Source organism: Mus musculus, chromosome 11, assembly GCF_000001635.26.
Source record: "Mus musculus strain C57BL/6J chromosome 11, GRCm38.p6 C57BL/6J".
Classification (NCBI taxonomy): domain Eukaryota; kingdom Metazoa; phylum Chordata; class Mammalia; order Rodentia; family Muridae; genus Mus; species Mus musculus.
In genome coordinates, this window is record NC_000077.6 from 89,057,432 (window position 1) to 89,072,479 (window position 15,048).

At 46.1% G+C, this 15,048-nt stretch overlaps 1 protein-coding gene and 1 long non-coding RNA gene across 6 annotated transcripts in view; one reads left to right on the plus strand and one right to left on the minus strand.

Annotated features, from left to right (window-relative positions):
• The window catches only part of Dgke (diacylglycerol kinase, epsilon), a 25,617-nt gene extending 22,253 nt beyond the window's left edge, over nucleotides 1-3,364 (minus strand). For 3 of the 5 annotated variants that reach the window (NR_156181.1, NM_001362845.1, NM_019505.4), the window contains exon 1: nucleotides 2,500-3,317. Coding sequence is in view for 3 of the 5 variants with exons in the window: in NM_001362845.1 (NP_001349774.1) it covers nucleotides 2,500-2,954 (455 nt within the window). In the remaining 2 variants the exon portion in view is untranslated. Of the gene's footprint in view, nucleotides 1-2,499 lie in introns of all 5 variants that reach the window. The other 2 variants (XR_001780032.2, XM_011249151.3) reach the window with 1 other exon arrangement.
• On the plus strand, nucleotides 3,320-10,453 carry Dgkeos (diacylglycerol kinase, epsilon, opposite strand). Its single transcript, NR_110336.1, has 4 exons — nucleotides 3,320-3,392; nucleotides 8,689-8,788; nucleotides 9,015-9,066; nucleotides 9,909-10,453. It is a non-coding gene; the product is annotated as a diacylglycerol kinase, epsilon, opposite strand (long non-coding RNA).
• The last annotated feature ends 4,595 nt before the right edge of the window (nucleotides 10,454-15,048 follow it).

The following is a 15,048-nucleotide window of genomic DNA, read 5'->3' on the forward strand; positions in this document are numbered from 1 at the left end:
CCTTGGTGTCACGCCTGCACTGCTAATGTGATTTGGCATGTAAATTGTTGTCACAGGGAGATAAGCAGTAAGGGATAAATTGAGGAGAGCCACATAGTTTTCTATTCAGAAAATGCTGTTCTTGGAACAAAACAAAATAAAAACAAAACCCAAAAAACAAGCAAACAAAAACCTATAGTGTTGAAAAAGCAAGGGCATGGGCTGGGGAGATGGCTCTGCAGTTAAAAGCATTTATTACTCTTGCAGAGCACTGGGTTAGACTCCCAGCAACCACACCGTGGCTCATAAGCAGCTAGAACTCTAGTTAGGGACCTGGGGATACCAAACATGAATGGGGTATATAATTATGAATGCAGGCAGAACACCAGTGCATATAAAACAACTCTAATGCCCTGAAGAACCTCTCAAAACCTCCTGATAGGGCTACCCATGGTGGTGGCCTTATAAAAGAGAATTGCAACCTAAAAATAGTATATTATTACTGAACATAATCTGCAAAAATATCCACTCAAGTATTTCATAATAATTTCCTCTGGGAAGACAAGACTAAGGCTGGGAAGGCCTGAACTTCTAACCCTGTTATTTTTGGGTGTCAGTTAAGTTTCTAAAAACTAGAATATATTCATGAATTTCTTTACTAAGTTTTTTGTTTGTTTGTTTTTTTGGTTTTTCGAGACAGGGTTTCTCTGTGTAGCCCTGGCTGTCCTGGAAGTCACTCTGTAGACCAGGCTGGCCTCGAACTCAGAAATCCGCCTGCCTCTGCCTCCCAATATCTAGGCATTTTTTAAGGTTAGAGGGATGACTCTGTGATTAAGGGCACTGGATGCTCTCCTGTAGAGAGCCTAGGCTTGACTCCTGGCACCTGCATGGCAGCTCACATCCCTCTGTAACCCCAGTTCCAGGGCAACAGATGCTTTCTTTTGGCCTCCATGTGTACTAAGCATACATGCAATGCAGATAAACTTGCAGGTAAAAGACCCACAAGCATACAGGTAAAATAATAATAATAAACCTTAAAAAAAAAGTCAGGTTCAGAAATAGCGTGACCACATGTCTTTGCCTGACTGTGATGACTTTGATTTTAGCTTATCTTCTGGCATCATCATTAACAATGCTCTCAATGTGTCCCAGCAGAGATAGTAAGTTCATAACACGACTTTTTAAAGAGGACAGAAAGGAGAGATGGCTCAACGGTTATAAATGTGTGCAACTGCTCTCACACAGGGCCCTTTGATCCCCAGCACCCACGCTGGGAAGGCTTACAACATCAGCTCCAGGGGAGGCCGATACCTCCTTGTGGCCGCTGTGGGTATCTGCACTTGTGTACAGATACCAACACCAACACACACATGCAACGCGAAAGCACTCACAGTAGCTTCAGAGCTATTAACTTGAAAGCGTGTGTGGGAGTTTCTATTTGTCCAAAATAAAGCCTGTTGGGCAGTGAAGACCAGACAAGGCTCTGACAAGGCTGGGTGTTGGAAGTCTTGGGGAACCAGCCCCACTTTATCTTCAGCTTTCTCAAGTGTGGAACCAGTGAGGAGGAGATAATCTGCAGGGCAGCTCTGCTGTCCACCAGCTTCCAATACCTACAATCCCTTCCAATAGGAAGCCTGTTCCACACAGCATTTCACCGCGCAAGATTCCTTGTTCAGTGTGCATGCTGAAGCCAGGAAAGCAGTCAGGTTAGCTCAGGTGACTCATCTGACACTTAGTCCTGAAAGATCTGACAACAGAAATGTCCTTTCAAGACTGGGGAGAGAGCCCAACAGCCTGATGAGTTAGGAGCCACAGAACTCGAAGGGAGCTCACTTTGCACCCCCACACCCCATAAATAAATGAGTGGAAAACGTAAATCTCCTTTCCCGTCTTGTGTGTCAAACACTTGACTATGACACCAATCGCTACAATAGCTACAGAAATTTAAAGCCCTGCTTTGGGTTGACCCTTGTTTTCATAGTTCCAAATCAAGAACAAATTGGTTTTGTGACTGGCATAAGGTTCTTTGTGTACCCTTCATTCTTCCTTATGTAAAGTGGGATGCTACAGAGTAGCCACGAGCCAGGCAGCACTTAAACAGGCCTTTGATGAAAATTAAGAGCCTTGGCAGGGGTGGGAATTTAGGGGTGGTGTTGGTGGTGGAATTCAGTTGTTAGAGAGCTTGAATAACATGCTTAAGGCTTTTGGGTTGGATACCCAGCACCTCATGAACTGGTTCAGGTGATGCAAACCTGTATTTTCAGCACGGGGAGGCGAAGCATTAAAAGTTCAAGGTCATCTGCTATCCTTAGTGAGTTTGAGGCTAGCCCGGGCCACAGGGGAGAGACTGTCTCACAAAGGGTAAAAACAAAAATAAAAACAAACAAAAACACCAACCAACATCTACATGAGACTTGCTTCAAACGCCAGGGATGCCGTGAATAGTTTGGGCCATTTGCTGAGATGAATTTAGGTCTCACCACCCACTGTTTACAATCCTGCCTCCCATAAAAGCCATACCTGTAATCGCACAGTTTAGGCTGGCTGCCACACTGCTGCCTGCAGAATACACAGTAAGAGCACAGGGGCACGTTGCCGCGGATCCAGTGGTGGGGCATGGCATCTGCGGCCTTGTCGTTCTTGAGCATGATCTCCTTGCACGGGAAGCGCTTGTCGACCTTCTTGAGGCAGCCCTCGTCCACGCGGAGCCCACAGCAGTCGCAGAAGGCTCCTTGCAGGATGTGCTGCGCGCACACGCAGCAGTAGGTGGGGTGGCTGAACAGGTCGGTGTCACGCCAGCAATGCTTGCTCTTGCGGAAGATATCCCTGCGGTGCAGCTGCCGGCGCGACCGCTGCAGGCTACACCATAAAGTGATGAACACCGGCAACAGCACGGAGCACAGCGTCCATAGGACCAAGTGGCCATCAGGGAGCAGGCTCTGGGCGGGTGGGCCGGACCGCTGGTCCCCCTCCATCTTCTCAGGCCCAGGCGTGGCCTATGGAGCGCCGGGTCCAGAAGGCTTGCCTTCGGATTCACTGCGTGGGGTTGCGGCTCGTCCCGAGGCTGCGCGTGGCCTCGGCCCCGGGAAAGGCGCAGGTCGCACCCGCGGGCTCCGTGCAGTACAGGCTTGGCTCGCGGCCACTGCGTTCACAACGGCTGTCGCGCTGAGCCTCGCCCGTGCCTCTCTCGCGAGGTCTCCGGAGACCCCCCCCCCAACCCCCCAGTTCGCTCTCGCGGTCGCCGGTACCACCTACAGCCAAGCCTCCGGCCGCCGTCCCACCCTCAGGCCGCGAGATCTGCGTGGGATGAGGAGGCCGCGCTTGAGAAGCGCACCTGCGCAGTCCGCACGCCGGCCGGCAGCTCGGCGAGGGCTGGGAGGGGCCTGACGCGCCCACAACTTGGGCGGGGCCAGGTAGGACAAAGCCAATGGCGGTGCTTTCCGATGGTGGGCGGAGCTAGAGGAAGGCGGAGTCTGCGCTGATAAAATTTGTAGGCGGGACCAGGTGTAGGGCGGGGCTCGCGGCGGCGCTCCCCTTGGGTGGGAGGGGGTCAGGTATGAGGGCGTGGCGGAGGCTAAGAGGTGGCTTGGAAAGTTGAAAGACTTCAAGGGTCTGGACCATCTAGGAAAGGATGAGCAGAGGAACGGATAAGATGGTGTGGAATGAGGCATGGTTTAGGGAAATCAGGGGCGGAGTAAGTACATGGTTGACTATCAAAAGTTCAGAACCAAAGGAAGTTCTACCATAAGTGACTTAACAGTATTTGACCTTTAGCCTGATCCCCTTCTTCAACGGTGAAGGTGGAATTGGCATGATTATGGATATCGGGGAATCCTGGATGGAGAAAACTGGCTCTTTTGAAGGTGTTATGTTCATTCAGAACACAAGTCAAAGACTGCCAAAAGTTACCAGTGTATTATATAAATATAATAAAATAATAAAATAACTGGACATGTGGCCCACATGTGGATGGACCTCTGTGAGTTCAGGGCCAGCCTGATCTACATAGTGTGAGGACCAAAACAGGAAAAATAAAGCATACAGGTTAAGAGTTCTGTTTGTATTTAAGGATAAGTTCCTGTTTGTCTTGTGTTTGTTTGACCCATCTGCACGGATGTGTTTGATTACATGTGGACCGGAAGTAAATCAGGGTCACATGTAGGCAGGAAATACATCAAGATTTACGCTTGCCCCCAGTTGAACCAGACGGGAAATGCAGTGAATTGTGGGTTTTGCCTTTTTAAGCCCGTGCAAAGCACGACTTGAGGCCATTCTCTGGGAACCCCGAGATGAACTTGGCCAGAGAGTCCATCACCTTGGCCAGTATTTAATTAAAGCTTACATTAAATTTGGTTTTAAATTGTGGTAGTGGTCTTATTCTCTACTGAGGGATTATCACGAGTTCTTGGTCAACTAGGGATACACAATAAGACAAACAAAACAAACAAAACAATGCAAAACCAACCAAACAAGCCGGGCAGTGGTGGCGCACGCCTTTAATCCCAGCACTCGAGAGGCAGAGGCAGGCAGATTTCTGAGTTCGAGACCAGCCTGGTCTACAAAGTGAGTTCCAGGACAGCCAGGGCTGTTCAGAGAAACCCTGTCTTGAAAAACAAAAACAAAAACAAACAAACAAAAAAAACCCAACCAAACAACAACAACAACAAAAACCCGAACCAAAACAACCCCAGGGATAAGAGTTCACCTGATTTACTTCCGGTCCACATGTGATCAAACACATCCGTGCAGATGGGTCAAACAAACGCAAGACAAACAGGAACTTATCCTTAAATACACTTTGTATTTAAGTACCTTAAATACACAAAGATCACTTTGTTTTACTTTGGCCATTCATGGGCCAGAGAGATGGTTCAGTAGATACCTGCTGCTAAGCCTGAAAGCCTCACTTTGATTCTTGGGACCCAAACACTCTCTGTGGCATGTGAGCACCCCCCCCCCACACACACATAAATAAATAAGTAAATATAATTTAAAAAATTACTTTGGGGGCTTGAGAGATGGCTCAGTGGTTAAGAGCACCGACTGCTCTTCTGAAGGTCCTGAGTTCAAGTCCCAGCAACCACATGGTGGTTCACAACCACCCATAATGAGATCTGATGCCCTCTTCTGGTGCATCTGAAGACAGCTACAGTGTACTTACATATAATAATAAATAAATCTTAAAAAAAATTACTTTGGGCATACAGGTCAGCTTCAGTCTATCTAGGTCATGAACGAGTTTCTATAATTTGTTCTACAATTCTATGATAGGATTCTATAATTCTGTAAAATGCAGGCTCTGGTCCCCTTTTTCTCAAGGAGGAGACCTGAGGTTATTTTCCCTTTGAGACAGCTTCCCTAAATGACCAGCAAGCACCCAGACCCACCTAGGGGGCACTAGCATTGATATATGTTGGGGTCCAGGAGTCACCCCACAAACCACAAAAACACGGATCTCAGTCAGACAGGGATGGCTTATTGAGCGTTTGCCTCAGGACTGATTGATCAGGGCTGCAGAGCAGACAGACGCAGGAGCTGACTGCTACGCTAAGCCAGGATTCTGCAGAGCCTTTAAGCCTGAAGTCCACAAACATCTGTGCTAAATGGCTTCACCAATCAGGACCTATGGATAGGATTTCCTCAGGTACGCGTATCTGTGGAGCACTTATCCTGTGCCTATGGGTTGGGATATTCAAATATGGTAGTGGAGACTTGTCTTGCTTAACATCCATGTCTTAAACTTGCTAACCAGAATATTAGTTACCACATACATGACTCTGCCAAGTAGGATGTCAATTCCCAGGGAGGTCTTGGGAACACAAAACTTTACTTAACCCCCTACTCAAAATGGAAAGCTTATTCCAAACAGCTTCTTATATTGGTGCAGGACTCTCTTATGTTGGGGTCCATTCCTGGAGCAGCTTACAAAGGCAGAAACCATGAAAGCTCATACATAGCCAGGCAGTGGTGGCGCACGCCTTTAATCCCAGCACTTGGGAGGCAGAGGCAGGCAGATTTCTGAGTTCGAGGCCAGCCTGGTCTACAGATCGAGTACCAGGACAGCCAGGGCTACACAGAGAAACCCTGTCTCGAAAAACCAACAAAACAAAACAAAACAAAACAAAAACAAACAAACAAAAAACCCAACCAACCAACCAACCAACAAAACAAAAACAAAAAAACTCTCCTACACAGGTGCAGGAAGTGCTGCTGGGTGGTTGGTTTGGGTCCAAGCATATTGTGGCTAACTATAGAAAGTAGTTTTTAACGGACCTCTATTATGATTGATTTCCAAGAACACCAAAGCACAGAACGTAGCAGAATATGCAATCAACCCAGGCGTGAGAAAGTTTCCTAGCAACAGTAGTAACAACACACGAGAAAGTTTCCTTGTAACAATAATAACAGCACAAAATGGCTAACTAGACAGACAGCAGTTACCCAGGCCTTAACAGCATACTCTCTGAAAAGTTCTCAGAATTCCAAACATCACACACATGCAGAAACTCCCTGCAGCTGGGAAAACCATGCCTCTGCTAGAGCACGAGGCAAATCATAGTCGGCTGCTGCAGACAGTCCGAAGCAGCCCATATCTCCACACCTGGAATTAAAACAAAAACACCTCCTTATAATATTTCTACGTTTTTAAAAAAAGAACCCAAAATCCCCAAATTGTCACAAAAAGTATGTGCTATTACAGACATCCCCCTGTCCCACATGCTTTCTTTAGATTCTCACATGCATGTAAAGGCGGTGAAAAGATTAATGCTTACAGAAAAAAGCTTTAAAGAATAATATTCCGAGTGTGGTGGTGCACACCTGTTTCCTCACCAGGGAGGCTGAAGCAGGAGGATTACTTCAAGTTTGAGGCCAGCCTCGGCTTCCTAGTGATATCAAGGCCAATTTGAACCTGGCTTAAACAAACGAAAGTAGTCTCTGATAAGTTAATGTTATGTGATAATTATGCCCAAACAGGAAACGTTTCACAGAAACTCCCACCTCAAAGCAATTTTACTTTGTTCCTTTGAGACTGAATCCAGAGTCTCCTGTGTGCTAAGTCTATGTACTTCCACTGAGACATGCCACTGAGCCACACCCTAGTCCTTACTTATCACCATAACCAACTGTGTTGACTGCTGTCTAGACACTTCGCAGTCATCGCCCTATCATCATCATCATTATTAGTTGTTATTTTTGTCGTTTTGTTTGTTTTTTGTTTTCTTTTTGGTTTTTCGAGACAGGATTTCTCTGTGTAAACAACCCTGGCTGTTCTGGAACTTGCTTTGTAGACCAGGTTAACCTCACACACAGAGGTCAATTTACCTCTGCTTCCCAAGTGCTCAGATTAAAGGTGTGTACCACCACAACCTGGCTCGTCATCCTCATTTTATGTGTGAAGGAATTTTTGTTGTTATTACACAGTCCCAGTCAACTGAATAGGGGCTTTGACCCTGAGATTGTCTTATACCAAAGCTATGATGGTCTTAACCTAGCTAACCTTTGTTTGGTTTTGTTTTTCCAGACAGGATTTCTCTGTCTCTAACTGTCCTGGAACTCAAGATGTAGACCAGGCTAGCCTTGAACTCAAAGATCCACCTGCTTCTGCCTCCCTAGTATTGGGATTAAAGGTGTGTGCCACAGCCACCTGGTGATATTTTCTTTTCTTTTTTCTGTTTGAAGGCTATCTGTAATATCATCTAAAACTTTGGGTTGCCTAGTTCCTGCCCAGGTCCCCTTAACCAGATTATGGCAGAGATAGGCATCTCCCTTCCCTACAAGATCTCCATCCAGGTCATTCTTTCATTTATCTATTCAAAAAAAATAACTTGTAAAAAATAACTTGTTTAATTTCCTAAATATTTCATATATCAGAATTTAAAACTACATGCTGCAGGGGGCTGGGGCGGCAGCTCACCTGTACGGTGCCTACTGTCCAAAAACGAGGACCTGTCTTTGATCCCTAGAACCCATATATAAAGCTGAGTGCATTGGGCCTGGACAGAAGTCATTGCTCTTCCAGAGGACCAGGGTTCAATTCCCTGTACCCACATGGCAACTCACAAGCAGCTATAACTCCAGTCCCAGAGGAATCTGGTGCCCTCTTTTGGCCTCTTAGGGTACTGCATGCACATGGTGTACAGACATACCCATACACATAAAATAAAATAATGACTAAGGTTAATAAAAGCTGAGTGTTGTGGGTTGTGCTTGTAATCCCAGTGCTAGGGAGAATTCTTAGGGCTCATTGCCTAGTTGGCTGTCTCACAAAAAAAGGTGGACAGAGCCTGGGGAACAAACACCGAAGGTTAACTTTTGGCTTCTACACATATGATTCTATGTATACACACACACACACACACACACACACACACACACACACCAGACATACAGCTTGAAAAGTCATAGAACAGACACGAGTGAAGCTACTACCCAGATGGGCGTAATGTACAGGAGCAGCAGTTCTGTGTGCATTGTCCCCTCTGTCCCTGTCATAGGAAACACCTGTCCTGGGGTCTTCATTTCTTTTGCTCTTCTTTGGTTTGACCCCCCCGCCTCCGCCCAATATCTCTAAACAATATAGTTTCATTTTGAAAAACTGTAAAACAAGCCCCAACTTAGCCTACCCAGGAGTTGCCATAAAGCCCTCCTCTGTGAAGACTCCTGGGGGATTTAAGCTGAGTCCTGGGGGATTTAAGCTGAGTTTCTCAGGGTCGGAGCATGGACTCAGCTTCCTAGAGAAGATTCCAGCCTGGGAAGTCAAGGGAAGACCTGGTGAGGGAAGATAGGTCATCGTGGTGGAAATTTCCAGGTAGGTATAGTCTGACAAAAATATGTTCTCAGAGGGAGGATGCTGTGGGGTACTGAGTATGTTCATGTGGCTCCGGTAGTGGGGTGAGGGCAGGGGCCCCCACAGCTCTGGGTGTCCAGATGCATTGTGGTAGCAGGTATAGGAGGCACTCTGACTATACCTGGCTTTCTTTACTTACTGTTAACATTTTCTTTTCCCTCTTTGTTCCGTTTTGTCTTTCTTCCAGATCATTTGCCCACCTGCCTCTGGGAGGACGTCTTGAAGGCCGCCAGGCTGTGGTAAGGATGAGTGAGCATCCGAGTGCAACTTTTCGTGTGGGTAGATACCTCTCTTTTAAACATATTTTTCTTGTTTTCTTAAGCCTCCCTGCCATTCCTGCCTTATTTTAAAAAGATTTCTTCAGTTTTTCTCTTAAATCCTTTTTATTAAGTTTTCGATGTCTGCTCTTGTGTTAAAAAAATCTTTTAATTTGTGTGTGTGTGCATATCTGTGAGCATGTGTGTGTGTATATGTATATATGTGCGTGTATGTGTGCATATGTGTGTGTATGTATGTATGTGTGTGTGTGTATGTATGTATGTTTGCGCTCCCATGTGCCCACAAGCCAAAGTGATTACCTGAAGGTCAGGGGAGATGTTTCAGGATTTAGCTCTCCTCTTTCAAGATAGATATGGAGATTAAAATCAAGTTCAAAGCTCTTACCTACTAAGCTCTTTCACTAGCCCTCTGGTTTAATGTCTAGAATTTTCTTTCCTTTCTTCTCCCTCCTCTCCCTTTCTTTTCTCCTTTCTTTCTTTCTTTTTCCCTCCCTCCCTCTTTCTTTCTTTCTTTCTTTCTTTCTTTCTTTCTTTCTTTCTTTCTTTCTTTCTTTCTTTCTTTCTTTCTTTCTTTCTTTCTTTCTTTCTTTCCAGACTTGGGTTTCTCAGGCTGTCCTGGAACTCACTCTATAAACCAGGCTGGCCTCAGAGTCAGAGATTTGCCCCCCTCTTCTGGGATTAAAGGCATGCACCACTTCCCCCTGGCTCTTTCTTTCTTGGGTATGTGTGTGTGTGTGTGTGTTTTGGAGACCAGGTCACACCACATCTACATCTCTTTTCTTTTTCTGTCTTCTCCATCATAGCTTGTCAGATGCTGAGGAAGCACTGTTGGGGGCCCCTGGTCTCAGAAGTTTTGTCAGCCTGACTTCTCGAGAGATACCACCAGAAGAACTATGTCTACCTCGGTGTTTCTCCCAGAATGAATGCTGTGTCCCCCAGTTCCAGGCCGTGCACTTTCCTTTGAACATCCGTCTGCATCCTACATCCCTGCCCCTCTGCCCACATGCCGCTCCTTCCTGTTTAGCTTGGATAGCAGGCTGGCTCTGGCCATCAGAACCATTGCTGACCTTGGCTGTCTTCACCTGCTGGGCAGACACAAAGTGAGGCCAACATCTGGACCCAGAGGAGAAATTAGAGGCCATTTGTGGAAGCACTCAGGAGGCCGGAAGGCCTCTGTCCAAGGCCAAAACACCACACCATTGTTTTCCAGTTCCAAACAGGAAGGGAACCTGGGTGTGCTTGGGCAAAGGAAAGGGAACCTGAGGTGGATGTAAGTGTGGCAAGTGATCTCGAGTTAAAAAGGGGCCACAGTTTCTTCTAATAAACAGCGTATACTGTTCTGTATCCTGATATGCGTGACTAACCTCCGCATCTTTGGTCCTCAGAAACCTTTCACAGGCTCATTTTTCCCCCTTTCTGTTTTTAAAGACCGGATCTCAAGTTCTCCACGATGGCTTTGAACTTCCTAAGTAGCCAAGGATGACCTTGACCTTCCTGTCCCCTCCTCCCAAGTGCTAGGATTCCTCGAATAGCATTCCCTGCTACTCCTGACTGGGTGTGCGACTTTCTCCTTCTGTCCCGTGTCTGAGAATGTATGCATTTGTATGCAAAGCAAGAAAGAGTGGCTTCATACAGAGAAAGAGGAAGAATAAGAGCAACCATTTACAACCCTCTCCTCCTGTGGTGTGTGTGTGTGTGTGTGAGTGTGTGTGTGTGTGTGTGAGACAAGGTCACACCACGTGTAGCTGGCCTGAAGTTTGGGACTCTCTGCCTCTTTCCTAATTGCTGGGATTACAGGCGGACGCCACACCTAGCTAAACCTGGGTTTGGAGATGATTCCAAAAGCCACAGTTGCAGCCATTAGACCACCCTGCCTACCCCAATGCTTTCATTTGCTTTTGGATGCCATTCTGCCAAGGGTCTATTAATAGTGTTAATATACTGCCTGGCTCGGTGGGTTGGGGGAGGGTTGGCTGACCCAGGTAGATCTCCTTGAATGAATAGCTTCACAAACATATTGCATACCTCATTTGTGTCATATCGGCGGTGGTCCCATTGTTCAAAGAGACATTGCCCAAAGAGACCTGGTCCATCCCTTAGCTCCTTTAAGTGGGTGCTGTGATTCCCATCTGAATATCAGGCTGTGGAATATTTGGTGACAGTAAAAAGTTTCTGAAAGCACCGACTCAGGATCAAATGTGTAATAAACTCGAGGCCTTTCTGGCTGAGCTTCCGTGAGCTGCTCAGGTCCCCCGTCACTGTAGACTCGGTTTGAACACAAGCATGCGTCACGCTGCGAGACACCAAGGACAGCTGCCAGAGTCCCCTCCACTTGGATTGGACACCGAAATGTTGGCAAGCGCAGTGTTTTTACTGGACGTGCAAAGCTCTCCGCTTTGGGGTCAGTAAAGTGTCTCAGCTGATAAAGATGCTTGCCACGATGACGATGCCTAACCACTTGAGTTTGGTCCCCAAGACCCACATAGTGGAAGGAAAGAACTGATTCCCCAAAGTCATCTCCTGACATCTACCCGACTCTCCACCTAAATAAACTAATTAATGAAAAATTTTTTTCTTTCTTTGTTCCAAGCCTGGATGGCACTCTCCTATGTCCTTAGACGTTGTAAAATGGGTAATTGAGTTGTTCTAGCTCTTAGCATCTGTTGAAGACCTTCAAGTAAGGGTCCGAGGTGGGGCTCAGTGGTAGAGAACTTTTCTACTATGCTCAAGGCCTTGGGTTTGAGACCTAGTACTGAAAAAAAAATCAATAAAATGACCTCGAGTAGTACATTGATTAAATAGTAGAGAAATAGTCCTGGGCACTGGAGTGTCACCTCTTCCTGTGACCAATGATTTCCTGGGAGCCTAGCTACATCAAGAACAGAAAGTTTTGTGTCCTCGCTTCTTTTTCCCTCTTGTTTTAGTTGTGGGGTCTTGTTCTCTATCCTGCCATCTTGCGGCCATATTTGGAATTGCATCCTCTTCTGAGAGGCGAAACTGAAATAGCTCACCTAGCTTCAGTTCTCCTAGCTCTACACTTACCGGGTCCTTTCCACCAGAGCATCTCAGGGTGTGATCGAGGCTCTGGCTCTCACTTTTCCAGTCCACTAGAAAATACCCACTAATTTAGAGCTTACAGCCCACCAGTGGAGGAGACAGTCTTTAAAAAGCAAACAAGTAAACTTATTGATAAACTGTGGGGCAGAAGTGGGTGTAGGAGGCGGGAGAATTTTACTGAGAAGGCTACGAGGAGCAGAGTTACCCAAATGGGAGAAATTTCAAATTATTAACGCATGAAAGATGAGGAGGTGGTCAGGAAAAGAGCACATGCCAAGGTCCTGAGGCAGAAACGTGGTAGTCACTGGGGGGCCTTCAACATGAAGTGAATATGAATATATTTTATGAATACTTCGTGACTGGAAAGGGTTGGAGGGGTGGTGGGAGTGGGGTTGCAAAAAATATATGCATATAGCCCAGGGTCATGCAGCGCAAGTTAAAGACCCTGATTTTGTCTTGAGTCTGTAGGGAAGGTAGTAGAATTTCTATTTTTTCAATTAAAAAAAATGTTTAGACACAGTCTCATTATGTAGACCAGGTTGGCCTTGAATTCACAGAGATCCACCTGCCTTTGCCTTTCAAAGCTGTGTGCCCTGTTACCTGGGTGAGCTTCTATTTGATGGAGGATAGTTTGACCTGGGCAGCAGGATGCTGGGGACTGCTGGGGACCTGGGACAGAGGCTGGGTGAAAAAGTTTCTTTCTCTTGTAACTGAGTCAGGGTCTTGCTATGCATCCACTTGGAGAATCATAATTCTCCTCACCTAGGCTGCTGAGTCGGAGGATTAATTACGGCTCTGTGCTATATCTGTGGCTGGTTCACATTGTGACTTTGTTTGTTTGTTTGGGTTTTGGTTTTTCAAGACAGGGTTTCTCTGTGTAGCACTGACTGTCCTGGAACTCACTCTGTAGACCAGGCTGGCTTCGAACTCAGAGATCTGAGATCCACCTGCCTCTGCCTCTGAGCGCTGGGATCAAAAGTGTACCCCATCACTAGCCAGCCACCTATTTTTTATAGGACAGAAGTTTCTGAGCCAGGCATGGTGGCACACGCCTTTAATCCCAGCACTCGGGAGGCAGAGGCAGGTGGATCTCTGAGTTTGAGGCCAGCCTGGTCTACAAAGTGAGTTCCAGGACAGCCAGGGCTATACAGAGAAACCCTGTCTCAAAAAAACAAAAAAAACAAAAAAACAAAAAAAAAAAAAGAAGTTACTAGATTAGAGAGGTGCTTTCAGAGTGAGTGCATACTGAACATTTTTAGCAATTTCTAGCTAAGTATAGATTTTTTTTTCTCTAATGGATGGAAGAAGTTTATTTGATAGCACAAAACAACAGTGTTCTATCCAACCACAAAGAACGAAAGAAATAAAAAAAAATAGGTATGTGGATAGAAGACAAGATACCTAAATACTTTATTACATTTATTTATTTATTTATTTATTTACTTGTGTGTTTTTGTAGATACAAATGCATATGGCACAAGAGTGCCTTGGCACTTGTGGGGAGGTCAGGGCTGGTTCAGGCTGGTTCACTCTGTAGGTCCTGGGGACTGAATTTAGGTTGTCAGGCTTAGTATCCATTTTACCAACAAAATGAAACAAATCAAAGCTGGGCAGTGGTGGCGCACGCCTTTAATCCCAGGACTTCAGAGGCAGAGGCAGGCAGATCTGTGTGAGTTCAAGGCCTGCCTGGTCTACAGGTCTACAGAGTGAGTTTCAGGTAGGACAGTGAGACCCAGAGAGAGGGACAGAGGGAGGGAGAAAGGGTGAGTCTTTGTATACTAAACCAGTGACAGGATAGTTCAGTCTAAAACCTCTGTTTATTTTTTCTTCTGTCTTTTCTTTTTGGGGATATGTCAATTTAATATCAGTTACCAGGCATCAGCCTGGCCTCCGACAACTGCGGCTCAGGTTCTGTTTTCTTTGGAGCTGGCAAAGTGACCACAGGACAGCAGCCATTATTCTGAATGGAGAGCATTATACAAAGAAATGGCACGTCCCCTCCAGCCTTTATTTGTTATGTATTTGATGATTTCTTCATATGATGTTTATTGATGACTTTCAGAGAACCACGGTACCAAGTTGGAGCCTCTTTTTTTGGCTGACACAGAGTCACAAGAGTCAGGTCTGCACTGAACTCACTACGTGGTGGAGAGGATCTTGAGCTTCCCCCATCCTCCTGCTTCTCCCTGGAAGGAGCTGGGTCCCTGCAGTATGCCTCCGCACCCAGCAGGCTTTCTGATCTTTATGACGATAACCTTGAGTCTAATTAAAGCTGCTTATGGTCTGACTGATAGTTCCTGAGGCCCTGTGAAGGAAGAAGTGTGTTATGGTTGTGTTAGTCAAGTTTATGTCTTTGTGACCCAGTACCTGAGATGATCAATTTATAAAGACAAAAGGTTGCTTTAAAAAAATTATTAGCCGGGTGTGGTGGTGCACGCCTTTAATCCCAGCACTTGGGAGGCAGAGACAGGCAGATTTCTAAGTTCGAGGCCAGCCTGGTCTACAAAGTGAGTTCCAGGATAACCAGGGCTATACAGAGAAACCCTGTCTCGAAACCACCCCCCCCCCAAAATTAATTTTTTTGAGATTATAATGTAATTACATAATTTCCCCTCCCCTGACCCCCTCAAGCCTTCTTGTGTATCTGCCTGATTTGGTCTCTTTTCAGTTCATGGTTTCTTTCCCTTAAAATTTTTTTTTTAATGTTTATTTTGTTTTATATATGAGTGTTTTGCCTAAATGTGTTCATGGGTGTGCTTGGTGCCTGGGAAGGTCAGGAGAGGGCATTGGATCCCCTGGAACTGGAGTTATGAATGTGGGTACCAGGAACTGAGGAACACCAGAATCTGGGTACTCCCCCAGAGCAGTGGGTGCTCATGACTGCTG